The sequence below is a fragment of the Lutjanus erythropterus genome, chromosome 3 (assembly GCF_056507025.1).
Source record: "Lutjanus erythropterus isolate fLutEry1 chromosome 3, fLutEry1.hap2, whole genome shotgun sequence".
NCBI lineage: Eukaryota > Metazoa > Chordata > Actinopteri > Lutjaniformes > Lutjanidae > Lutjanus > Lutjanus erythropterus.
Window position 1 is genome coordinate 40,826,070 of NC_139319.1, and position 25,872 is coordinate 40,851,941.

The following is a 25,872-nucleotide window of genomic DNA, read 5'->3' on the forward strand; positions in this document are numbered from 1 at the left end:
TCTGTCTAACAGCAAGGTAAAGTGTGAAAATATTCTTAATTTCACGTACACTGGTTGCTTAGCTTCCTACACCAGTAATCCTGCTTCTCCAAAGTTGGGGCATGCCAACCGCCATCAACTGTAGCTAATACACTCATACAACCACACCTACAGCAGTCTGAACTATACCTTTAAAACAGGATGTCAAAAACAAAGTATTTGTTGGATATATTAAAGAAAGAACAATCAACATATAAAAATGACAACCTGTCAGTCAGTCATCGGCTTCTTAAAGAGACATTAGGCAAATGTCACCATGTCAGTCAAAACCTAGACAAAAGGTAGAGAGGTTGTCCTCAGATCCCAGTGAGATGTAAGAAAAACTCCTTCAGGCACATGCTAAACATGCTAACACTGACATACTGTGTTTGATTTTTCTTCATATATGCACTCCAGAGTCTGTGAAATGTGTTGCACTCCAATTAAAGGGCCACTTCTAGCTTCTGCAATAATCCTAAAGGAACAGTTAACTCCAAAATCAAAAATGTGTATTTCTCTTCTGCGGTGCTATTTATTCATCTTGATCAGGGGTGTCAAAGTCAGTTTCATCCTGGGCCACATAAAGATCGTGGTTGCACTCAAAGGGCTGGTTGTAAATGTAAAACTATATAAATGTATCAACTTGATATCATATTACATAATTGAATATTCATAAGTAATAGAGTGAGTATGTAATAGTCAACAATAATGGTTGTTTCAGTTTGTGTAGCCTACAAGCAAAGTTTCAAATCCAAGATTTATATTTGTAATGACAGCATTTTGCTAGGCTGTTCCTTTTAACGTCACAAGCTACATCCACAGCAGGAAATGCTAGATGCTATCTAGCATATACTGCAATCTAGAAGCTAAACGCTTTCAGTGTGCAGGTAGCAAAATTCAGATGCATTCTGGAATATGTAGTGTATGGGCACTGCACCTCGGTAATGCAGCGTAGAATTGTATTGAACAAATTATATTATGTGCAAGCTCTCACAGTTTGACACATGATCAAGATAGTTGTAGAAAGAAGCGTGCATCTACTCACGGATGAGAGGCTTGTGCTTGTGAAAGCGGCATGTAAATGATGTAATGGCATCCTACTCACCTGAGCTGTAGAAAGTTCAGCAGGAAGAAAATAGTTCCCACATAAAACTTCTTGCAGCAAGGTGTGTGGATTATCTTGAGTAACCAGGAGATGGTTTCTGGAAAGACCCATTGCTGGTGAGTTTGTCAAATGTATTTTTGAGGCTTTGAGCACCACAAGCCGAGTGCCAACTAGTTCCTTTATATTCAAGAGAGGGCAGACATCTCTACAGCCAACATCTCCAAAGCTTTCTGGATGAATAAATAGTACTATAGGTAATATGTATTTTTGATTTTAGGCTGAACTGCACCTTTAACAGGCTGCATTCAGTGAATAAGCAGAATGCTTGTGTCCTACCTAAAGCTTCATACAGTGTTAGTTTCTCATTCAAAGTGTGCCATCATGTCTGAAACCAGCACTCCTAGATGAAATGCTTTCAAATGAACAATAGCGTGAATAAAAATAACTTTATTTTCTTAAATCTGATTGGTTGCCAATGGCTGCTGTTGTCTTCCATTGGCTTGAAATCATTGTCGTCGACATCTACAGACACTCCATTGCTTTAGAGGAACGTAAACAATGTTGAGGAGAGCACATCTTCTGACTGACAGAGGACTGATAAAATGCCTGCCTTACTGACAGTCTTTAGGAGTAAATCAGTAGCTGACCAGTTGACTGTGACTAAGTAACTGCCTGTCTGAAAATGAAAAAAAAAGAAAAAAAAAAGTGGGGTGTGGGAGTGGGGAATGATACCAGTGAGAAACACACAACTTAATGGTGGGGAAAACAAGAAATGAAGTAAATGTGACTGACTGCTTTTTTTTTGTTTTTGTGCAAGGGAAAAAGGGTTTGGTGTATGGATGATCATGTATGCAATGTTTTGTACAATGTAAATAGACTCTTTGTAAAGACGATCATGATGCATTTTGTGAAGGGCCTTGAATGATGTTGTAAATATCTAACTTATAGCAGAGATTTAATATGGGCTGAGCGGTGGGTGATTGAGCAAATAAAAGACCTGATTTTTACTACTACCACTGTGTTCTCTCCATTATTCAGATTTAAAAGTGAGGGGAAGGTACTGCATGTTGAGATGGTGCAGGAGAGGGTTCATGCTGGACCCAGAAGGACTTCACACTAACCCCAATCGTAAAAAAAATTATTTTGACTCTTAACTCTTTGTGGTACCTATCAGTGCAGATAGTTATGGCTTTATTTGTCCAAGTTTGTCTTTGAGATTTATTTTCTCCAATCAAATACAATGGTAGTGAGATTAAACTGACTCTAAATGACTTAAAGTTTCTCACATGGGGCTCAGCAGTTAGACTCACATTTTTTATTTCAATTCAATATATACATATGTATATATGTATACACACACACACACAGACATATATATATATATATATATATATATATATATATATATATATATATATATATATATATATATATACACACATATATATTATATATATACGTATATTTATATATTCTATATATACATATATAGAATATATTCTATGACACTATATTCTATTACAGTATGCAGAAGGTAGTAGGTATAGTGATAATTATATATATTTGCATAAATGTATGCATAGATGCTATATTACATCAGCGAAGTGAGGGGCTGTAATCTATAATCTGTATTGTTAGACATTTCCTACATTTACATCATACATGTCTATGTTTATATCTTCCGAGCCGTGAACTACACAGTCGTGCTCGTTCTCCATTGGTTGGCGACAGGAAAAACACATGACGCAATAAGGAAGTTCGTGTTCAGGTTTCAAACATCCATTGCTAGTTTCACTCCCATTCTGACACTCGGTTTAATGTAACGCAGAAGTTTCCAGTATAGTTTAACTCTAATTATTTGAAAGAAACAGCGACTGTCGGCAGAAACACGAGGAAACACAGCGAGGACATGAAGCTGTTTATTACTGTTGTGTTGCAGGTTTTGTTGGTGGGACACGTCAGGAGCTGGGATGACGGTAAGTTTCACTTCAGTCGACTTCTGCTTCAGGAACATTAACTACCGTCTTAGTTTGACGTCGGAGTGCTGTGTGTTTTTATTTTATTTTTAACAGACCTTCTTCCTGTTTAGGAGTTAGCAGCAGCAGCAACCAAACACACTAAGCCGCCCGACTTCCGCTCACAGTGAAACTAATTTAAACATGATTCTTAAAGTTTGAATTACACACTGTAAGTTAGTTTTAATTAGAACATACGCCACAGAGAGCTGCTAAAACAAACATTTACGTTATAAATTTTAATTTGAAGGCACTTGGTCTTATATAAATGACCTGTGTGGTCTGTGTCAGTGACTGCATTCATGAAAAAGACAAGTAATCCCTGCCATGTCCTGCTAACTCACATTTTTACCTTTATGTGTCAAAAATAAGTCCACCATGGCTACTACCACTACTACTAACAATAAAAATAATAATGATGATGATAATAATAATAATAGCATAATAATAATAAAACTGATCACAGTAACTGTTAAAGAGTTTCTAATGTGTGTTTTCTTTTTTGTGTGATTTAGAAAGTTTAAGTTTCCTTTTAAATCTCATTTTTATTTGTGAACGTTGGAATGCTGGCTTGAATTTGGGAATTTGGATTCTTATCTTTTTTTTCTGTCCAATTTACAGATTGTTATTTACTTGTATTTATATTTTAATGAAGTATATGAGTTGCCTGAATTTGGTAACTTGGTGCTGTCATTACCACACAGAGCAAGGCTTTATGTTAATTCTGCTGCCGTTTGGTGAGGTTAATTTATGTTATAGACCACTGTGAAAAGGTGTGATAGAGAAGGGGGTGGTATATGTGGGGATAACTGGGCTCTTTAAATCTTATGCTGCAAAGTGGAGTTTATGGCCTGCTGGTAGATATAGGAGGTGTCTGGGACACCCCTTCACCTGTGTGGGCCTAGTGGTCGGTTGGTCATATCAGAGGTGGGGAGGCATTTAGGTAAATTGACTAAAATGAAACAGGTCCTTAGTAGACTGAAACAAAAACACTCTAACATAGTATATATCCAGAAATCTCATATGATGCTTTGTGATTTGTCTAAAATTAAAAAAAGGTGGCAGGGTCAAGTGTATTCAGCCCAGGGGTCTTGATTTTAATCAATAAAACAATTACATTTCAGGTCACAAACTCAATAATTGATCCCAAAGGTAGATACATTATTCTCCAGGGCATCTTAGTGTGTGAGAAACTTAACGTAGTGAATGTATATGGTCCTAATGAAGACAACCCTGCATTTTGTATCATTTATTTTTGACCTTATCTACCTTTACAGGGAATTTCATCATAGGGGGTGATTTCAGTGTCGCTAAAAGACAAGTCTACAGGTTCCGATACATCTCATACTAGAGCAAGAAAATCTATATTGAATTTTATGAAGGATTTAAAGTTATCTGAAATTTGGCATGAACTGAACCCTAATAATATAGATTATTCTTGTTATTCTGCCACACACAAAACTTAATCCCGAATTGATTATTTTTTAATTTTGTTACAGATTAGATATAAGATTGAGGACTGCAAATATGATAGTATTTTAATGTCAGACCATGCATCAATATCTGTTATTTACTTGGACACTAAATTGGTTAATAGCCCTCCGAGATGGCGTTTCCTTATAAAGTGGCCACAGGATGCTGCTTTTATAGAATTTGTTGAGAATCAAATATGTTTTTTGAATTTAACACGACACAGACCTCGGTTTGTACTGAATGGGAAACTTTTAAGGCCTTTTTAAGGGGACAAATTATTAGTTTTATTTCTCCTAAATTAAAACATACTCATCAAAAAATGGAACAACTAGATTTGAAAATAAAATCACTTGAGAATGAATTCTTGGATGGTTCAGTTGACTCATGTCAGGATTAATTCATACTTAAGGGTGAATACAGCAAAATATCTGCAGAGAGAGCTGCAAATAACTTACTGAAATTGAAACAGACTCTTTGTGATCAAGGAGAGAAACCAGGGAAACTCCTAGCCTGGTGAATTAAACAGTTACAACCAGAAAAAGTAATTAATGTAATAGAAAATAGGGTAGAGTGACTATGGACCCTAAGGAGATAAATGCCACATTTAGGCAGTTTTATGAATCTCTATACTCTTCAGAATATACATCTAATTCTGATGCACAAACCTTTTTTTTTTTAGACAAATTGAAATTTCCAAACATTTCAAAAGAAGCAAAAACCAGTTTAGATTCTGATTTGACAAGAACTGAAATTAGAGAAGCTATTGATGCCATGAATGCCGGTAAGGCAGCTGACTCTGATGACTTACCAATTCATATTTATAAAAAGTTTAAAAATAAACTTATAACTCCAGTTATGGAGTCTCACTTCTAAACTCAGACATTAACATTCTTTGTAAAGTATTAGCTCGTTGATTAGAGCCTGTACTCCCAAGTATTATAGAGTTGGATCAAAATGGATTTGTTAAAGGGAGGCAAGGTTTTCATAATGTCTGGAGGCTCTTAACTATACTACATGAAAAGAAGGATGCATCTGACACGGCTCTATTTTCGGTCGATGCCAAAAAGGCACTTGATCAAATTTAATGGCCTTTTCTGTTTGCAGCTCTTGACCGGTTCAGATGTGGGTCAACTTTCTGTAAATGGGTGAAGATACTGTACACACATCCCACTGCTGAAATTCTAACAAACACAAGACAATATATCTGGGGTCAGGTCAGGTCAGATAGATCATCATGTAGCTCTTTTCACAGATGATATTATCTTGTTCCTGACATTTTTATCAAACTCAATCCCAGCTTTACTAGAGGTAATTAGGACCTTTGGATTATTCTCAGGCTATAAGATAAATAACGCAAAATCCTCTTTAATGTTACTAAATGAAGAATAAAGACCAACCCCTTTGTGTTGAATATGATGAATGTTTAGTACAGTGTGAAAGAATTGCTGTGAGAAAACTCAGCAATACCCCACTTATACCTGGTAAAGCAGACCAAGGGTTTCATCTTTGGGCCACTAATGGTCTTAATAAAATAGGAGACATGTTTCAGGATGAAAACTTCATGTCTTTTGAACAGCTACACACTAAATATGATCTATCAAATAGCCACTTTTTCAAATATCTACATTTAAGAGGTTTTATAATTGCTTCTGGTAATCAGTTATTAATTCCTCCACCATGAAATAGAAAGATTGATCTCTGAGAATTGTTATAGTAAAGGATGTATTTCAGTGCTGTGTGATATGCTAGTTTCTGACTCATCTGAATCCTCTATGGACCAGTTAGAAGCCTAGAAGAAAGACATACAGGAGGATATTTCCTTGGATGAGTGGGGTGGGACATGTGCTGAGGCACACAGACAAACTGCAAATACAAGATTAAGATTGCTGCAATATAATTGGTTAATGTGGTCTTACACCAGCCAAATGACATCAGTTTAACAGTAATATTCCTGATATTTGTATTAAATGTGAACTGTCTAAAGGAACACGTTTTCATTGTATATGGAGCTGCAAAGAGATTACAACTTTTTGGTGTGAATAATGAATAATACAAAAAATTGTTATCAGTAAAGCTACCCTTTGATCCAAAAAATTATTTTGGGACTATATCCCTCTACCCTAGTTATATCAAGAAATAAACAGACTCTTATGAATATGTGCTTTCTCCAGGCAAAGTGTTCAACTGCTTTATCCTGAATACTCAGAGGCCACTGGTGGGTCAGTGGTTTAAAGAAATGAGTAACTGTTATGTTATGGAGAAGATAATTTATTTTCTTAAAAGGAAAGGCCCCTCTTATCCAACTACTGAGCAACGTTAATGTGTCAGATACTCTACAAAATAATGACAGTGGGAATCCATGATAGATCCATCAGAGACCTGTTTTACCCTTTGCTCTCTGCCAGAAATGGCAAAGAAGCCTAACTTTCAATAAATAAAGTGCAATCAATAATTTAAATATTTTTTTTTCATGTAAGATACCTCTTACACTGACATGACTGTGAGCACTGTCTGGGATAACGTTGTTTCTGTCCTATTCATATATTATTTTATAATTTTTTCTCCTTTTCTCTTTTTTTTGTTAATATTCTTTATAATTGATATTCTTCTTATTAGTTGTCTAGTTTTTTTATTTTATACATCTTATAATTGTGTTAAAAAGAAATAAACATATTGTCAGAAAAAAACACAGTCCTGTGGTGCTCAAAGCACAACAAAATAAATAAATAATTGAAAAACTCAACAATAATGTGTCACATAGAAAGAAAGTAGTTGACTTGAAAGATGAAAGAGCTCACAACATATTGTGATTGTTTGTGTATTATTTTGAGTAACTGGGTCAGAATTTCTGGTGGTTTTGAATTTTTCAAATGTATTTTTTGTTGTTGATTGAGCACCAATCCCATTTAGTCCCATTATATGGACAGACATCTGTCCAGCTGATATCTCAGAAACTCTGCAGCTCACACCAAACACATCTAGATGGATAAACAGCACAACAGGCAAGAGAGAAAATATGTACTTTTGGGATGAACTGTCCATTAATTTTGAAAAGCAGCATTGAATTTGGAAGATGAAAACTAACAGGTCTGCAGCATTTAATGTGGCTTACTGACAAATGAATCCAATTCACATTGGCTCATGAATAAAATTAAAAAAAAGAGAGAGGAGCATTTATGTTTGCAAAGTGACTCCTAACATTATAATGAAAATTTGTCTTTTTGTCCTCTCCTCACTGCAGGCAGCGTCCTGCTAAGAGACGTCCAGGCGTTGACTCTGTACAAGGGTCGCTACACCACAGCGAGGCGATCCAGCCCCGTCCCTCAGCTCCAGTGTGTCGGAGGCTCAGCGGGCTGCCACGCCTTCGTCCCAGAGGTGGTCCAGTGTCAGAACAAAGGCTGGGATGGAGTGGACGTACAGGTGAGGAGGGAGACACCGGTGAGCAGTGAGGTCTCATCAATATACGTGTATCAGCCTCACAAATTCACATGATTGACCTTTCCTATGTCCCACCCCTTTTCCCTCTGTGCACCAGTAACAGCTGAGCTTGATACCCAGCAAAATTTCAGTCAACTTTCTCCTTTCCTGTTTCCTGCACTTAGATACGCTACACAATATGACCTTTGTAACATATTGTGAAATCCTACTGGTTAGCTAATGATTGATGTACGTTAGTTAGCTAGTTAGCTAGCATTTTGCTAACATTAGCTAATTTAAGATGTAACTATAGACTGATTTTACAGTTCCTGCAGAAACATGTTTTAACCATTTTCAAAATGTGATTTTCTTTTCAACATACGCGAGCTGAGCACATGGCGTATCTAAGTACAGGAAACAGGAGAGGACAAAGTTGCCAGTGAGAGATAATGTACTGCTAGTTCAGACTTTTATTTTTTTGTTTTCCCAACACCAGGAGGTGTGACTGACTGTGAACTTCCGTAGTTATACTTGTAATAGAACTGGTGTCTGCTGATAATGAAGTTGTATTTCATAGAAACAACAATTAAGCGTGTGTATGTGTGAGGAACTGCTGAGCTTGACGTGTTTAAATATGAGGATGAGGTTTTGATGACGTGGTGACTGATAACTGGTTTTCCTCCTCACAGTGGGAGTGTAAGACTGATATGGACAACGCGTACCGGTTTGGCCGCATTGAGGTGAGCTGTGAGGGCTACAGCCACCCCACTGACGCCCACATACTGAAGGGCTCCTGTGGGCTGGAGTTCACTCTGGAGCTGACTGAAGAGGGCCGCAAGAGGACTCAAGGCAGCTGGGGTTCACAGAGCGGATTCAAGGGCTTTGAAGGTAGGAGGACGGAGAATTGAGAGTTATTATCTTCACATGAGGACAACACATTTAGACACATCCCTTTGCTGTTTGTCTGTTTCAGATCTTGGTGGCTTTGCCTCCAGTTTCTTCAACGGTTTCTCTGGAAACAAGCACCAGCATCACCAGCACAACCAGCACAACCAGCAGAGCCGCCAGAGCTCGTACCCATCAGGCAGCGAGGACTCAGGAGGCCTGCTGGTGGTGGCTGTGCTGCTCATCTTAGCCTACGGAGTCTACAAACTTTTCCTCAGCGGGAACATGTCCCAGTGGGGGCAGGGTGGTGGACAGGCTGGTTACCCCAGAGATAATCACCATGACTACAGCGCAGGACCACCACCCCCAGGATTCAAACCTGACTTCACAGGTCAAGATCAAGGTAATCTTTATTATTCCTGAGGGGGACAACCATCATCACACAATACTTTGCACACCAAAAAAAATACTTACAAATTCCATAACAGCTGCAGGGACCAATGATTTTTTAAAAATCTGTTGGTGCTGCATCTTGGCAGACTTCTTATTGGCTCTGACTTCATACACGTGTGTAATGTAGTGTTTTCAAGGTGCGAAAAGTGCTTGGATTTTAGATTAAGCCCTTGAAACTACTTTCACAATAAATCATAATAAGTCAGCATTTCACAATAAATCAATGTCTGACTGAATAGGTTTTCTTTGTTTGTTTTTTAAAAACAAATAAAATAAGTTGGAGAAAGACAAATTTCTTTTCCTGGCAGAGCCTTGCTTTCACCTCAACACTCACAACAAACTGGCACGTCACTGTTTCAAAGAGCGTTGGCTTGAAAATGAAAATTAAAAGAAACAAGTTATGGATTTAATTGAGATTGAAGTTATTTTTCAGAGTAATTGTTTGTGGGATTGTTTTGTATTAGCTCAGCCAGCTTATATAGGATATAGGGCTGCAATGAATGATTACTTACATTGTCAATTATTTTCTCAATCAATCAATTTGGTTTTTGGTCCATAAAATATCAGAAAGTTATGAAAAATGTGGGCAAATGTTTTCCAAAGTCCAAGATGGCATCCTCATATGTCTTGTTTTGTCCACAGTTCAAGGATATTTAATTTACTGACAAAGAGGAGAAAAGAAACCAGAAAATATTCAGATTTGAAATGACAGAATTAAGACCTTTTAAATGACTTAAAACAATGAATCAATTATTCAGTCCTTTCACAGTCTTGTCAGTTTTTTGACAAGGTGACAGGGTGACTGACAGGTGACACTTTGAAACATGAAACTTTGTTGTGTTTTCCTTTAATTTGTCTCCCTTCTGTAAACCTCTATCATGAAACATAATTGTAGGTGTTTAAGGCACAGTAACATCTGATGTAAACATTTTGAGCATGTATATGTATATAAATATGTCATGTACCACAGCTGTAAGGTGCTGGAAATGCAGCCTGAAAAGTGCTTGAATTTGACTTTGGGAAAAGTGTAGGGACCCTGTAATTCCATCCAGCCTGTTGTTGTTGTGATCTTCAGTCAGCTACTTGATGCACAGTGACAGATGTGTGGTTTATGTTGCACATTCTCTCTGGAAAACATCTGTGCAAAGCGACACATCCTTTTGATACACGCTGTACAGTTACCGTCCTGAAACCTCGACTGTGTTCTGTGTTTGTGGTCAGGCTACTCTGGTGCCAACCCGGGCTACGGTTTCCGTAGCGACTACACTCACGGACAACAGTACCCAGGAGGCCAAGCTGCTCCTGGCACAGGTGGAGGCTTCTGGAGCGGCATGGGGACAGGAGGGTTTCTGGGATATCTCTTTGGTCGTCAGAGGTGAGTAAAGAGACAAATGAGTGAAAAAACACCTTATTTAAACATGATTCCACAGATCCTTCATGTTATCTGTGCTGTGTGTTTGTTTTGCAGGAACCAGCCCTTCAACTCTAATAACTACTCCAGTTTCTCTAACAGCAGACCTCGTCCTGCTGCAGGCTCCTCCTCTTCCTCTGGGACACGCACTGCTTCAGGTAGGACATACCCTCTTACTTTATTCATTTCACCCACCCCGTAGGAGTATTATGATTATCACTGGCTCCCGCAGACAGTCTACAGTCACACATTAACATTTCCTGTATGATTCTCCAGAAGTATTTACACACTAACCGCATTTCCATCCACATGTATTGTACAAATTTCAAGTAAATCAGCAAAAGAAAAAGCAAATGAATCCATCCTCTGCTGTTATGTGATTATTAGGAGCTGGTTCATAGAGATAAGCAGTAGGTGGCGCCAGTTCTCCACTCAGAAAACTTTTATTATACCATTACAGAAGAAGACTGTGTGACAAGATGATGGAATTAAAAGAGCACCGTTCGAACCTGAAATGGTTAAAAACAATGTAGAAAACAGGATGGAACATTTCTGCAACCTTTATGGTCAAAGTGGCCATTTTTGGCCAATAAAAGGAAAAAAAACCCTGCCTGGAGCCACAAATATTAAATTATTTCTTTTCCCTGAAGACAAGGACAAAGAAGAAGACGAGCCGTTGTCAAAATTTAGAGTCATAGACATGACACACCTTTTATTTGACAAAATATTAAAACTTGCTTAAAATTTAAAATTTGGTCTTTAGTTTGTGTATTTTTACAGTTTGCAAATGAAAGAATCACTTTACACTTATAATAAAATATAGCGATGATTCAAAATTTCAAGGCAGCGCACTGCAATAGTGAGATTTTAGTTAAGTTTTGCTGATCTATAATCTTGAGTTGAGATAATTTACTTTTCTTCTTCACATAAACTTGAATCTTTGAGTTTTAGAAACTAAAAAAATGTATTTCAAAATTTGGTTGCAGTTAACTGTGAACCTGATTTGTCATTTTTTTTGTTGCCTGAAAATGAAATGGTTTTAATTGAAGAAATAAAAATTTTCACTTCAATACATTTACTCTATCATGTTTTTTGAATACAAGAGCTGTATCTGCAGCAGAGCTGTCTTATTTTCATTCATTACTATGAGAAGATCTGTGGGGAGATAAAACAATAAAGCTATCACTATCAGCTGATAAAGGCTGGAAAATGAAATATCAGTATCAGTCTGACATATGAGTATGTCTGTGGTGTGGAGGGTTTTTTAAGTGTGTGAAAAGGGTAGCAAATTTACAGTCTCCAATGATTGCTCAGCGTCAAACGTGAGGAGGAAATCCTAGGAAAACTGGCACCAGCAAAAAAACTGCAGCAGTAGTTCTCTTCTTTAGATGTGAGCCATCACTGTAAGAGTGGATATAATGACATGTTCATTCACAGCAGGAGAGACTTACTATTCTCTTCAATTAGGTGGGAAAAAAGAACACATCCATATTGACTGAGTTGGAAAATATCAGCATATAGAATAATACCCAGAAAGAATATGGTGATATGCATTTTTTTCTTGAAAGGCCACTGTGTTTGAATAGCTGATGTTTTATTGTGGATCTTTGTTTAATATGTTGTATTTATTACATTTTAATATGTTGTGGTTGGCTCCTACTTGGCCAGGTCTATCTTGTAAAAGAGATATTTAATCTCAATGGGACATCCTGGTTAAATATAGGTAAAATCTAAAATATAGCATATCTGCAAAAATCCAGTATCATGCATCCCTGGTGTGGAGCGATCATGGATGTGTTATAGAGCTGTGGGAGTGAAGAGGAGACTGTTAGAGCAGAAACAGCTCATCAGTCATGTGAGTTAAGAAAAAAGTTTAGAAAATGTGTCTCCATCTTCCCTTAAGCACATAAACTTTTGAGTAAGAAGAAATGTTTCCTAATGCGATACTTCAAAAAGTACATAAAAAAATACACTGAAACACAGTTATCAACAAAGTATGAACAACGTTTTTTCTGAAAACAGTGCATACATGAAAGAAATGATTAAGATGTACATTAGAACAGTCTTGAGTTACCGCTACAGTAACTGTAGCTGCAATTTTACTTGACACTCATCACAGGCTGATGACGGGGCCACTGAAATGTAAATACACCCCAGGAGAGTTGATATGATGGGTTCACAACATCATGTAACTCAATGATAGAGGGCGTTAAATCATCCACAAACCAAACAGTGTGACGATCAGATGTTAGTTTTACACACAGATTAGACTGAACTCACAAAAAGACCCATCAGACTCTGTGATCTCATCAGGACTTTCAGCTGTGCTGCAAACTTTTTTCTCATCATACATAATGGCATGTTTTCCTTTGAAAGCTGTTGCTAAATGTTGGGCTGCCTGAGAGTTTAGACAGGATACAAGGAAATTTATCATTAGACAGCAAGGTTGCATAGGGAGATTTTGATGTAGTTTCCTCTTTGATTGATTGATCGATTAGTTTGAATTAACAGATAGATTAGATTGATACACTGATTTAACTGCTCTGCCTTATAAAGAAAAAAGGCAGTCACTTCATTATTTGTTAAAAATGAGTTATATCATTTTTATGACATTAAAGACATCCTTTGTCATGTGGACAAATATCTTCTTTCAAATGTGTTTTATTTAGTAGATAATGAGGGGTTACAATTACAGAAACTGCAAAAAGCTGTAGAGAAACCAAGTCAAACTGTTACATGTTAAATATCTGCAAGAAAATAAAGAAATATGTCAACTATGTGCATCATACTACTATATCTAACAACACTGTAGACAAATATTAACCTAAGAGCATAGGTCTTAGGGTCATAACTCTCAGGTTCACCTCAGACTCTGATCCCAGGTGTGAAAATGCATCAGTGTCATCATCCTCATCAGAAAAGGTTTGATGGTATTTAATATGTTTTCTGTTGCAGCATATTGCGTTTTATATTTAAATTCCAATTTTATTTGATCTAAATGTAAATATTAGTAGCTTCAAATGCACAGAAACATCCCAAAACCATTGAAATACTTAGATTTTAAAAGTTACTTGGGACATCACAAGTGTAATATAATAATAAATGTTGTAAATAAATAATGACAATAACAATAATGTAAAGAATAACAGTAAAAGGTGTAATTTCATTTGACATGATATTTGTCATGATACTGCTTTTTAAAGCTAAAGTTATCAGATAAAATAGAAGCTGCGTTTTGTTTTGGTATGACCCAATATTTTTTGGTGAGCTCTGCAAAGATCAGGATTAATATGTAGAAAGAATAACCTAATATAAAGCTATAAAATTGTTACATAACCAGATATCTGCCTGCAACTATTTTTGAAACTGGCACATCACTCTGCTTATCATGTTGTTACTCTGAGAAACTAATATAATAATAGTATAAACTCCCTGACCACAACAAGCAGGATAATACTGTTTTACTGCTACACTATCAGGACATCTGACTGGTTATTCACTAACAGAATACCACACTAATAATACCATCCTCATTCCTCACTATCTCCCACTGTCTCTAAGCAAGAAAGAAATAAAAGCAAATGAAAGATCAGGTCATATTTATGAGACAGTGTTTTTCTAGATCAGTTCATCCAGAGACATGTTGTAGCTGGCCGACTAACACTGTTGTGTTTTCTCAGGTTTTGGAGGAACCAAGAGAAGATAGGAGCCGTGGAGGTGGACACGTTGAGGATTTTATTACCTGGTGCACTAATGGCAGAAGAGCTCAGAGTTTGCAGGTGACACCATGAGAAGACCCTCTCCTCCTGCAGTATAGTAACACAGCCTCCTCTCAGTTCTGCGTTCCTCTGCAGGTCCCTTTCATGTCAGCGACTGACAGGAAGTACTTGTTTTTCTATGTGAACATGTGGTTTTGAGCTTTAGCCTGGCAGACTTCTGTGTGGACTTCCATGTGTTTTCAGAAGTTGACCACCCTGCGGTTGTGTAGTTTGTAGGTAAGATCGAGGCTGAATGATGTGCAAAAAAAAAAATCATATTGTGATTATTTTGACAGATATTACAATTAGTCTCAATTTTAATGGGAATAGTTTTTTTTGCTGTGGTGTGCACCCAACAAACATGTTCCCCTGTTTCTGGAGAATATGATTTGTAGGCCAGTGCGCCTCTCACAACACAATGCTTCATTTATTATCATACATTGTCACACATTTTTCCTTTATTTAAAAAGTACAGTTCCTACAGTTTGGATATAGAATTTGGACGTATTGCAGTTTCAGTAATAGTTCAATTAATTGTTTGTCCCTTAGTAAGATGATATATTTCAGTGGGAATCTCTCACTCTTGTGGTCTTACAGAGACAATAGCTCTGTTTTCTCTCTTTTTTTCTTAGGAGCTGTTGTCTTTGTGTGTATTTTTTGTTTCTGCCTCAGTCACAGAGAGATATCTATGAAAACTGTAGCACATTTTGCATTCACATGAAACAAATGACAAAATAATCTGCAAAGCACCTCTGTGTGGCTCTGCACTCCATGTATGACTGTAGAAAATATAAATCCAGTTCCTCCAGATTTGACCAGTCATCTTATAGCTTCCTGCAAGTTCCATCTCTGAAAAGAACACAAGGTTTGTCATTGTTAGTGACATTTATATATACACCTATATTTTGTCATTTTGTGCTTGCAAAAAAAGTGCAGCTTTTTATTGCAAAAAATACCTGAAGACACTGTAACATACGTTGCAATTTTAGAGAAAGGTTGCTGTGAAATCAGGCATTTTAGTTCACAACAATCCCCAAAACAGCCTGCAAAATCCTGGAGGACTGTATATGGATTGAGTTGGAAAAAATCAGCCAATAGGATATCTGCAAAAATCCAGTGTCATGCATCCCTGGTTGAACGATCATGGATGTATTGTAGAGATATAAGGAAACTGTCAGAGCAGAAACAGTCGATCAGTCATATCAGTTAAATGTTTGCTACATCAGAACTTTCCATCTCACATTCTCTCACACAAATGAGCTCAAAAACTTTCTTGCAAAAATGAGGAAGAAGATAGTTTTGAATTTTGCAGTTTCCATCGCCCTTTTCAAATGCCATAACTTAAAATGTGCATAAAAATACAATGAGAAAAACACGGTTATTGATGAGGTAAAAACAACTTTGGTGAAAACAGTGCATACATGAAAAGTTACAAAGATTTACATTAAAATAATCAGTAGCTCAATAGATCACCTCATGTTGTTTTGAGATTTTTTTTGTACATTGATCAGTGCTTTATTCGCCTGTACCTGCAGCCCTCACATTTTTGCTTCCTGTGTCTTTGAATGAACTCACTTTAAATGTGTGTATATATAACATTGTGTTGTATGGAATATATTATTTTGAGTGTGATTTTTTTGATAAATAACTAATAAAAAGAAAAACAAAATACGGCATCTTTTTAACCTGCTCCTTTTGTTCTCCTTCCCAAAAGTAAAACCACACATACTGTAGCTGACACACAGTTTGTCGGGACTGGATATCATCATCAGAGAGGAGCGCAGGAAAGAGCAGCTCTGTCTTACATTTTCACTTTTCACTGTACTTGTTACCTACACACTATCTGTTTATCAATCCAGCTCCGAAACTATTTCAAATATTAAAGTCTCATCTGTCAGCTGTGAGATGAAGCAGCAGCAGCAGCAGCAGCAGCAGCAGCGCCCTCTACTGTCCAAACTGTAAAGTGAAAAGACTTCCAGCACCTGGTATTCAGACAGGTTCTCATCTAAGTACCAACCACCACCTCTGATAGATCACAGCTGGTTACATGACTGCAAACAGTAATAAAAACAAATATCTGTTTATGTTTATTTAAGAAGGGACAGTACATTAATTAACATGATCACTTAAAAAGCACATAAGCACGGATAAAAGCAGATGGATGGGATGTCCATAGAAGGGCACATAAAGATATATAGAAAGCACATAAGCACAGACGAAGTAGATAACCATAGACAAAAGCACATAACAAGGCACATAAGCAAAGACAGCTAAATATAAGCATTACCAATAAAACAATATCAAAAGTAAAGTACAACATAAAACACAACGCAGACCAACAAGCACAGCCACAAACACACAAAAGCATAAAGCAACCACATAAGCAAAGACAACAGCATAAAACCAAAACACATTAAGGAAAACGTACTATACAAGAGCACATATGCCCGAACGCACAATAAGAAAAACAAAGACATAACCACCAGTTCAGATCATGATAATACCTTTGATTGTCCAGTAAGAACTGTTTTATTGATCTAGAGAATGAGCTCAGACATGACGTGATGTTCCTGAGTTCTGTGGGTTCAGTGTTCCAGGTGTGTACTGCTTGACAGGAAAAGGCCAACTGCCCCAAGGTCCTGTGTGTGGTAGTTTACAATCCCCCCCAGAGGTAGATCTGGTAGATGAATTTTGAATTTGTTTAATGAATTCATTGAGCTTAGTCACTTAGGGAGCACATTGATCATACTTTTCCTCTGACCTGTAGCTATTTATCCATCCAGATAGTTTGAGATGAGTTGCAGAGTTTTAGAGATATCAGCCGTAGAGATGTCTGCCTTCTCTCCAATATAATGGAACTAAATGGCACTCAGCTTATAGTGTTCAAAGCACAAAAAACAAACAAACAAACAAACAAACAAACAAACAAACAAACAAACAAACAAACAAACAAAAAAAACAACAACTACATTTAAAAATTTTAAACCAGTGTCCCTTTCTAGAGGGTAAAATATGCATTTTTGATTTTATGGTGAACTGTTCCTTTAAGTATGGAGAATGACAAATGCTGTAGTAATTACAAAAAAATAATCTGTTAGATAACAAACAAAATGATAAATATATAAATACACAATTTAATGCAGAGCTGAATGAACCACAAATAAATGTTTGTAATTAATTGAGACATAAATCAACAGAGGACATGTTGTTTTTCTGTATTTCTGTATTTCTTCATTTCTGCCTTCATGTAGTGCTTCACTTTCCTTCAGGTACCACAGTTAATTCATTTATTATGCATTCAGTTATGTATTTATGTATGTACCAGTTTTACCTTTTATTGATTGACATACAGTCCATGAGTGTCCCAACCAGCCCAGACCTGCTGAGGTTCCATGATGAAATGTAATTGTGATGGTTCGGCCATAAGCCACTGACACTGTCACAGACACACTATAGTCATCACACTGTGTCGCCTCCTTTTATTAAGAATTTACTCATGTACAGTGGTAAAGTAATGGTCATCATGAAGTAATTAAGTAGTTATAGTACCAGTGCAGTATGTTGTTTTGTCTGTGAGGACACATAAGTAACATTTAAGAGACAAGAGAGTCATCCATCTGTGCAGTAGAGTACAGAAGACTGAACAAACAGAATGAATGATGCATTCACTGAAATCAAACATTTGGATGATGACTACAAGATACAAAACCATTCTTGAAATATCTTGGCTGTAAGAGTGGGATGATCTGAAAACATAATCCTTCTGCACATAAAAACATAAAGGCCTCAAAGTAATAAATAAATAGTTTTTTTCCAAACGTTTTTTCCAAACTTTTTTCCAAAATTCTGACTCACAGAGGTCCTTCAAGCATACAGTCATGAACTTGCACCAAAAAATTTATGCCGGTCGTATTAAAAGTTAGCTGCGATTTTGAGATCTGTGCCCAAAAGCTGACAGGACCCGATGGGTTCAGGTTGGGTTGGGCCCTATTTCTCACATATTTCACGTGCTCACGTCGGGTTCAGGCTGTACAATATTTATTTATTTATTTACTTTATTTTTTTTCTCCCCAATTTAGTCATTGCCGGTTTCAATTTCCTGTTTGTCACACAGAGCGAGGCTTGTTAAGAAGAAAGTCGGGCTGTAATGGGGTTCGGGCTGAGGGTCGTGTTTGGGTCTGTTTCAGACAGAATTTTGATGCATCGGGGCTCGACGGGCTCAACTTTTCAGGCACAATTAAAGTGCTAGCTTATATCTGGTGGGGATACTCAGTCAGATTAGAGTAACACATTCAGTTTAACAGCCACTCTGGCCTGCATGCTCTCTGCTGCCAGGAGAGGGGATTGTTAGGGGCAGGTTAACAGGAGGGATGGTATCCCCTTTAAACCCCCTCAAATTGCCTACTAACATTACATCTATATAGATCTGACATTACAGTCTTAGTAAAAGGATACTGAAAACAACTTACAATACATGCATGATAGTGAAGGAAAAAATATCCTTACTTTTTGTACTCATTCATATAATTACACAAAAAATCAAGTTATTGATATTATTATTCCACACTGTGTATTAAGTGTCCTCTACTTCTTTCTGTCCTCTTTTGGTTGTGCTGCTTTCAGCATGGTTTTATCCTTTAGAGGTGTCTTTATCTTGGCCAGACTTCTTGGACTGCTTCCTCCAGACTGACAAACACACGGAGAGAAAAGATGAGAACATCAGATGAAGAGGATTCATCAGAACATTGAAGTAAGGGTTCCTTGTGCTAACCTTGACTGCAGAGAGTTGTTCCTCTCCTCCTGACGCTGGGACGCTGTAGAAGACGGAGGCAGTGAAGACTTGTTGTGGAGAGGTGATGGACGGAGACAGGCCGCGGGTCTCTGCTTCAAAATAAGTCATTTTTTAACATTTACTTTTTGCCTTTTCCTTTATCCATATACTGTTTTACACAGTCTGAAGTCTGACACAGAATATGATGGACTGTCTCTCTGTATAATGTGACAGATCGACAGATTAGAAAAGAGATGAGTGTCTGACCTTGGCTCTTAGGGCGATGCTGCTTCCGCTTTGCTCTGTGTTTCCTCTTCTTGCTCAGTTTGATGAGATATTTTTGAACTGCACTGTCCAAAACCACCTGAGACTGAGTGAGAAGACAAATGAACATGTCAGTTAAAACATGATCTGATATTTAACAGAAAATATGGAAATGACACAATGTTTAGAACGTCTCACCAACCTTAATATCAGAAAAATCCTTGTGTGTGTTTGCAGGCTGCACAGTCTGGATAAACTCCACTGTGTCATAGATGTCTTTGGTCCTTGGGGCTGTTTGCAGGAAGAAACATTAGAGCAACTATGGCATCTGTTACAGTGAAGCCAAACAAGCTCAGGTTGTTTTATAATTACAGTCTCCATCTGAGTTCATGCTGCACGGTTGAAAAGAAGTAACAGGAGTGGGTTACGTTGCTGACGAGTTGGTGGTTTGCAACCTGTTGCCTGCAGCTCTTCATCTGACAGCTCGTCACTCTTCCATTACTCCCTGACAGACTTACAACACTGATGGAAATCAACTAAATGACTGTTTTGTAGGCACGTTTAGACTGAACCATTGCTGTCAGCACTGGCCTCTGTGACTAATACTTTGTGTTTCCTTTGATAGCTTCACAATAGTTGAATGCTATGAATGTGAAGCAGCAGCAGCAGCAAGATGTTAGGTTAGCATTAGCATTAACCTAATTCAGCTCTGATTGAGCCATAGGAGAATTACAATAAGCAGTGAGGCAGAGAGGGTACAAATCAAATAACACTGGATTACATGATGCATTGTTTCCTGTGAATCACTCGTGTATGTGAAGGCAGTTTAAATGGCGCACTCTGCCACAAACAATGAAAACTATTGTTTTATACAGAAAGTTACAAAATGTATATACACAGAAACACATACAGCTATTGTAGGACAAAGTTTCAGTTTCATGAGGGAACTATTTTCTTTCTGCAGTAGAATCTACTGGAACTACTTTTGAACCCACCGGAAAAGCTTTCTTTCTAGTAGAAAGAATGTATTTTTTGGTGCTTTGAGCATCACAAGACTAATAACATCTAGTTCCATTATATTGCAGAGAAGGCAGACATCTTTACAGCAATATATCCAAAACTAGGCAACTCACAACAAAACAGTGTAGATGGATAAATAGCACTAGAGACCAGAAGAAAAGTTTTAAGGAGCGGTAAATTAGTCCAGCTTTCAGTGGGGAGTTTAAAGCTAGGGTAGGCAGCTTTTACTTTTTCAGAAGTTACGTAATAACTTTTAATATAATTCAAATGGTCTGATAGAAAACTAGACATCTGCCCCTCCTCTTGATGACCTGATTGTTTACCCCAGAAAAGAAACCCTGACATGTAAGATACTGAATATCAGCAAACATCTACACAGTAAAAATGAAAAAGCTGAGAAAACTCAAAATATCAAGGCAACGATTTGCAATAGATTTTTGAGTTTTGAGCCAAACCTAAGATTCTTAAGTTTTGACAAAGTTTCATCGACTGCTGGTCTTTTGTTGAGATAGTTTACTTTTCTATTTTAGATGAATGCATAAAGCTTTGAATGTTATAAATTCAAAACAATGCATTTAAAAAATATTGAGTAAGTTCACTGAAGTGAAAGCAAATGTTACATTTTTGGTCAAGTTAGGTTTTGGTTAGGTCAGCAAAAGTTTTTAATTTTTTATTTCAAAACTTAGGAGTTTGGGTTGGGATCAAAACTCAAAAATCTATTGTGGTACATTCTCTTAAACTTTTAAGTCATCTTTTTTTTTTTTTTTACAGTGTATGTAGGTTTTCTACAGCTTCAATTCAATAATGGTGGTTGCCTTTAAAACACATCTGTGTTCACCTGTGTTGAAGTCAAATGATAATCCATCATGTGTCTTAAGATAACACAGACATAAACACATCATCCAGCCTGCTCATACTCACTCATCGGATTTGTATCACTCTCCAGTATTATCTGTGGTACGGCAGCAGTATGTGCTCTGTTCATCTCCTGTTGCTCAGGTGTTAGATTTGTTAGATCAATGTCCTCATAGATAGATTCCTCTGTGACAACAGGGCTGCCTTCAAACACGTCCCTGGCAAGGTCCGGTTCAGCACTGGAGTTAAACCAAAAGTCCACACCTGGCTGTCCCGTGTCCTCCGAGTGTGTCTGGCATAAGGGTGGGTCATGTTTGGAGCTGTCCAGGAACTGTGTCCAATCATCACCTGACAGGAGCTCCTGCACCAGTTTCACTTGACTGCACACTTGGAAGGAGCTGAAAAGACTGTGTAAAATGTGGGACATAAGCAATTGTATAAGTAAAGTTACATGTTTCTACTGTTTGATGCCTCCTGATTAGACTTTGATTGGATTCAACTTAGAGTCACCCCAAGACCAAGAGTGTTTTTGAAAGATTAAAATAAAACATAAGGGTATCGTCCCAACCCCCTCTGCATCACTCACGATCATTTGGCACTGGGAGTGTGAGTGAGGCTAGTTTCCAGTCTGTATGCTTAGTTAAGATAATCAGCTGCTGGCTGCAGTAGGAGGGAAAAAATAACCAAGTCAAGTGCCCATATACCTGCTGTAATCATTCCTCCTGTTCATACTGGGCATTGAAAGATCCTCTCCTTTGTTGAATATGAGGAAGTGCAGCAAGAAAAAGCTGTTTTGATATACACATACCTGATTACAGCTGTGATGAAATGTGAAACAACTGGCCACTGAGAAACAGTGGGTATTAAAAAAGTATACATTGTCTTTTGGAAAAAATATTTTAATGTCATCATCATTTTTTATTTATTAGACTGATGCAATTAGTCAAACACACTGTACTGGAAGAACTGACAGGAGTGGTTGTGTTCACCTTTCAGATGTTGCACTTCTTCTTTTAATCCTGCTCTCCATCAAGTCAGCATGGCTCTGTGTCTCTGTCACTGCTGATTGGTCTACAGCAACTTCATCCATCCCTTTCTCTGTCTCCTCATCCTTCAGCCCTCCGTCCTCTCCGTCCCTGCTTTCATCCTTGATAATAATCATGAAATAGGAACTTTTAATTTTGAGAAAAATACTACGACATGTTGTTTTTCACGCTATCACAACTTCCTGCTTTATAGTAGACAATGAAGGGAAGTTTATTCAGAGTGAGATGTAGAATAATAAAGACCTTTTATTCTTGGTTCAACATTACAAAATACAATTCTTGCTGGAAATCTGAGAAGAATAGCATGGACTGCGTTAACAAAATACAAGGGCTCAAGTTGATGGGAGCATGTTGTTTCAGATAAAACAGCAATTCAATCCAGTCAAGGAAAGGCTGGTTTGAGTAGTCGATGAATGAGGCTAAAATATTTCACAGAGATTTACAATACTACCAAAATTCCCCCAGTCTACTCCAAAATAAATATGCATCATTTCTGTTTCCCAATGTGTTGTTGTTGTTTTTAACCTGAATTTGATTGACTGAATTTACTTTGTTCATCAGACCACAAATGAGACAAAAATTAGGTTTGAAAAACAACAGAAGCTGAAGACACTGAGTGTTGCTGGGGGCCAGAGCTTCCTGGTAATTTTCCTGCTTTCATTCACAGCACAGCCTTCCCGCCATAATAAGTCTTGAGGTTGGAAATCGCCAGTGTAGATTTTCCGGAAAATCCATTTTGACTTTCGGTCATATGTGACTCCTTCCAGGGAAAATGCTGGAACATTTGTGAGAAAGGCTGCATGTGTGAATCTCTCCTCTAATGTCCTGTGCTCTGCCACAACTCACAGCTCTTAATCAACAAATAGCTTTATTTGTTGCTAAAGTAATCAACACATGCTGCTAATTTTAACTTTAGCTGCTGTTAGCCAGCTAGCTGAGTTAGCCATGCAGCTGGTGGTTGTATTAGCTTTGAAGCTTAAAGAAAGCTTTATTAGCGGTGGTCCAAAGCTATTGTGCTAGCAGTGTAAACACCAACACTTCGCTGGTTCTCTGAGCTCCCAGTCAACAGAGTCAGCTACTAACAGGACCTCTAGTTGCACAGCTAACTAGCAAACAGCAGCAAAATTACAGTGGTTACTTTGGCAATGAGTAAAGCTGCCACTACTACTACTACTACTACGGTTAGGTATTGGTCCTCAGTACCTTTAGGTATCAGTTTAAATAATAATATAATAATAATATACCAAGTGGTATCAAAACTTCTCCAGTCTAGTGATCTATTAAAAAAATTATCATTTGTATAGTTTCCTCGCAGCCAATCACCACGAATTGTATTGAATGAAGTACTCCATTTGTTTCGGTATCACTTTAGAGGTACTGGTATTGGTGTCACTGAGAATTGAGGCAGAGCAGCCAGAGGACATCAGGCTTTGACTTCGTGTGTGTTCTATCCACAAGATGCTGCTGTTATGGCTTTTTCTTGTTGTGTCACACAAACATATATGATACTGCACACTTGTATTTGCATAACTAAATGTAAATTCAGACACTGCAAGAAAGTGCTGGCATTCCCTGACAAAACACACATTTTAGAAGTTCACAAGTTTTGAAGTGAAACTTACTTGTGTCATTTCAACAGAAACCTCTCCATCCATTTCCATCTCTAACGCTTTGACTCTTCTTTTCTCATCTCTTCCCTCTTTCCATCTACCCATCATCTTCTTGGCAAGCAGTTTCACCTTTCCTCTTGCACTGGACTTCTGGCTTGTTTGCTTCAATTGTCCATCCAAAAGTGTCTCAGCAATTTCCTGTGCCACCCCTGTCCCTTCCAGAGGTCCGAATGACAATCCAGAAACCCTTTCCGAATCTTGCACTTCTTGCAGGATTTCTTTGTTGTTGTCTGTCCTTTTGAGTGTCTCCATGCTTGAGTCTGTCCCTGTAGAGTTGACCTGAGTAGAAGACTTTTGTGGAGGAGGAACAGATTGGACGTGTTCATTTGTTTTGTCCTGGTGCTGTGTCCCTGGGTTCTGAGACTCATGTTGAAGGGTTTCATTCTCAGCTGTGGTTACCAGCGTTGGTCTTTTTCTACAAGGGGGCTTGAGACAAAATCTTTGTCCTCCTCTTGGCAATTCTACCTCCTGATTCACTGTCAGTGTTGGACTGGTTGACTCAGTGTCTCCATTTACCTTTCCTCCCTCCTTTCCTTCTCCTTCATTTTCATCCTTTTCCTTGTCCACCAAGCCCTTGTCTCTCCCTTCTTCATTCCTCTTCTCCTTCTCCACTTCTATCCTGGACCTCATGGCACTGAAGAGCTGTGGAGGTTTGATGGGCGGTATTGGAGGACATTTTCGATGTTTCTTTGGAGGAAGCTGTGGTGGAGTTGTTAGTTCTGGTTTTGATGAAACTATAGATGTACAGTTTATGTTGGTTACTGCTATGTCAGGTTCTTCACCTGGGGTAAGGTCTGAGCGTTTCATTGCCTGCAGGGCTGAATTTTCTGTCATGGTAGGAGTGGTCAACCAGATATTACTTGGACCTTCATCTCTCTTCCCCCTGTCCTCTCCTTCATCTCCACCATTCATCATGTCTGTAAATAACACTATGATCTGTCGTGGAGGTTTACCCATATCCAGATGACTTTCTATTTGAAATGTTTCTTTGTTGTTTTCCGTCGTCTCATTTTTTTCAGCTGAATCTTGTCCTTGCTTGTCCTTCTTGTCTCCCAACCTTTCTTTGAGTCTCCTCCAGTCTGTCTCTTGTTGCTTTCCTTCTTCTGTCTCAGCTCTCACTGGCCTGTTGAGACGTGGAGGTTTTATAGGTGCTTTAAGAGGAGGTCTTGGAGAAAACTGTGTTTGGCATTTTGGTTCCACGTTTGGTAAAGTTCCAAATCTGCAGCTATTGTGCAAGCCAGGTGCTTTCCCCGGAATAATGTCTAAGCGCTGACTGTTTTGTTTAACTCCACCCAGTGCAGGACATGTGTGGCATGCCAGAGAGTTCAAGGGTTCATTTTCAGTACTGAAGGATTTCAACTGTGGATCCTGGCTCAAGGTTTTCTCAAATGCAGATGACCTTTGGTAGCGCTTGAGAGGTAGTGGGGGAGGAACTGCCAGCATGGAAGGAAGCGTCAGTGCTTTTCTGTTGTCCAATTTGGGAATGAGAGCAGAGGTGGAACCCTTTAATCCCTCGCGATTACAAATGATGAGATCTGGATCTGACATGACAGTGTAATTCATGTCTTGGTCCTGTTCAGTCAGTTCCCAGTGCCAGCCAGTGTGTGGGCAATGGGTGGTTTTGCCTTGGTGATTGTTTGGATTTTTCTTGTCAGGGAGAATTTTTGAGCACATCTGCAGACTGTGATACTGTCCAGTCTAATGTGAGAGC

General features: G+C 38.0%; 2 protein-coding genes across 3 annotated transcripts; one reads left to right on the forward strand and one right to left on the reverse strand.

The window, feature by feature from the left end:
• The first annotated feature begins 2,935 nt into the window (after positions 1-2,935).
• Positions 2,936-16,211, forward strand: saraf (store-operated calcium entry-associated regulatory factor). 2 transcript variants are annotated; one of them, XM_084716196.1, is made up of 7 exons: positions 2,936-3,099; positions 7,853-8,031; positions 8,718-8,916; positions 9,002-9,316; positions 10,588-10,741; positions 10,835-10,935; positions 14,458-16,211. In XM_084716196.1, exons 1-7 carry the CDS (start codon positions 3,033-3,035, stop codon positions 14,481-14,483), a joined length of 1,041 nt encoding a protein of 346 aa, XP_084572322.1. In that variant the 5' UTR covers positions 2,936-3,032; the 3' UTR covers positions 14,484-16,211. The 2 variants fall into 2 exon arrangements, with proteins under 2 accessions (XP_084572322.1, XP_084572323.1); XM_084716197.1 differs by lacking the exon at positions 14,458-16,211 and adding an exon at positions 11,238-11,567.
• Positions 16,212-18,864: 2,653 nt separating this feature from the next.
• On the reverse strand, positions 18,865-25,849 carry LOC146330671 (uncharacterized). The gene is made up of 7 exons (XM_084714234.1): positions 24,114-25,849; positions 22,435-22,592; positions 21,512-21,852; positions 19,773-19,861; positions 19,574-19,676; positions 19,307-19,419; positions 18,865-19,221 (listed from the first exon to the last, which is right to left on the reverse strand). Exons 1-7 carry the CDS (start codon positions 25,833-25,835, stop codon positions 19,120-19,122), a joined length of 2,628 nt encoding a protein of 875 aa, XP_084570360.1. The 5' UTR covers positions 25,836-25,849; the 3' UTR covers positions 18,865-19,119.
• Positions 25,850-25,872: the final 23 nt, after the last annotated feature.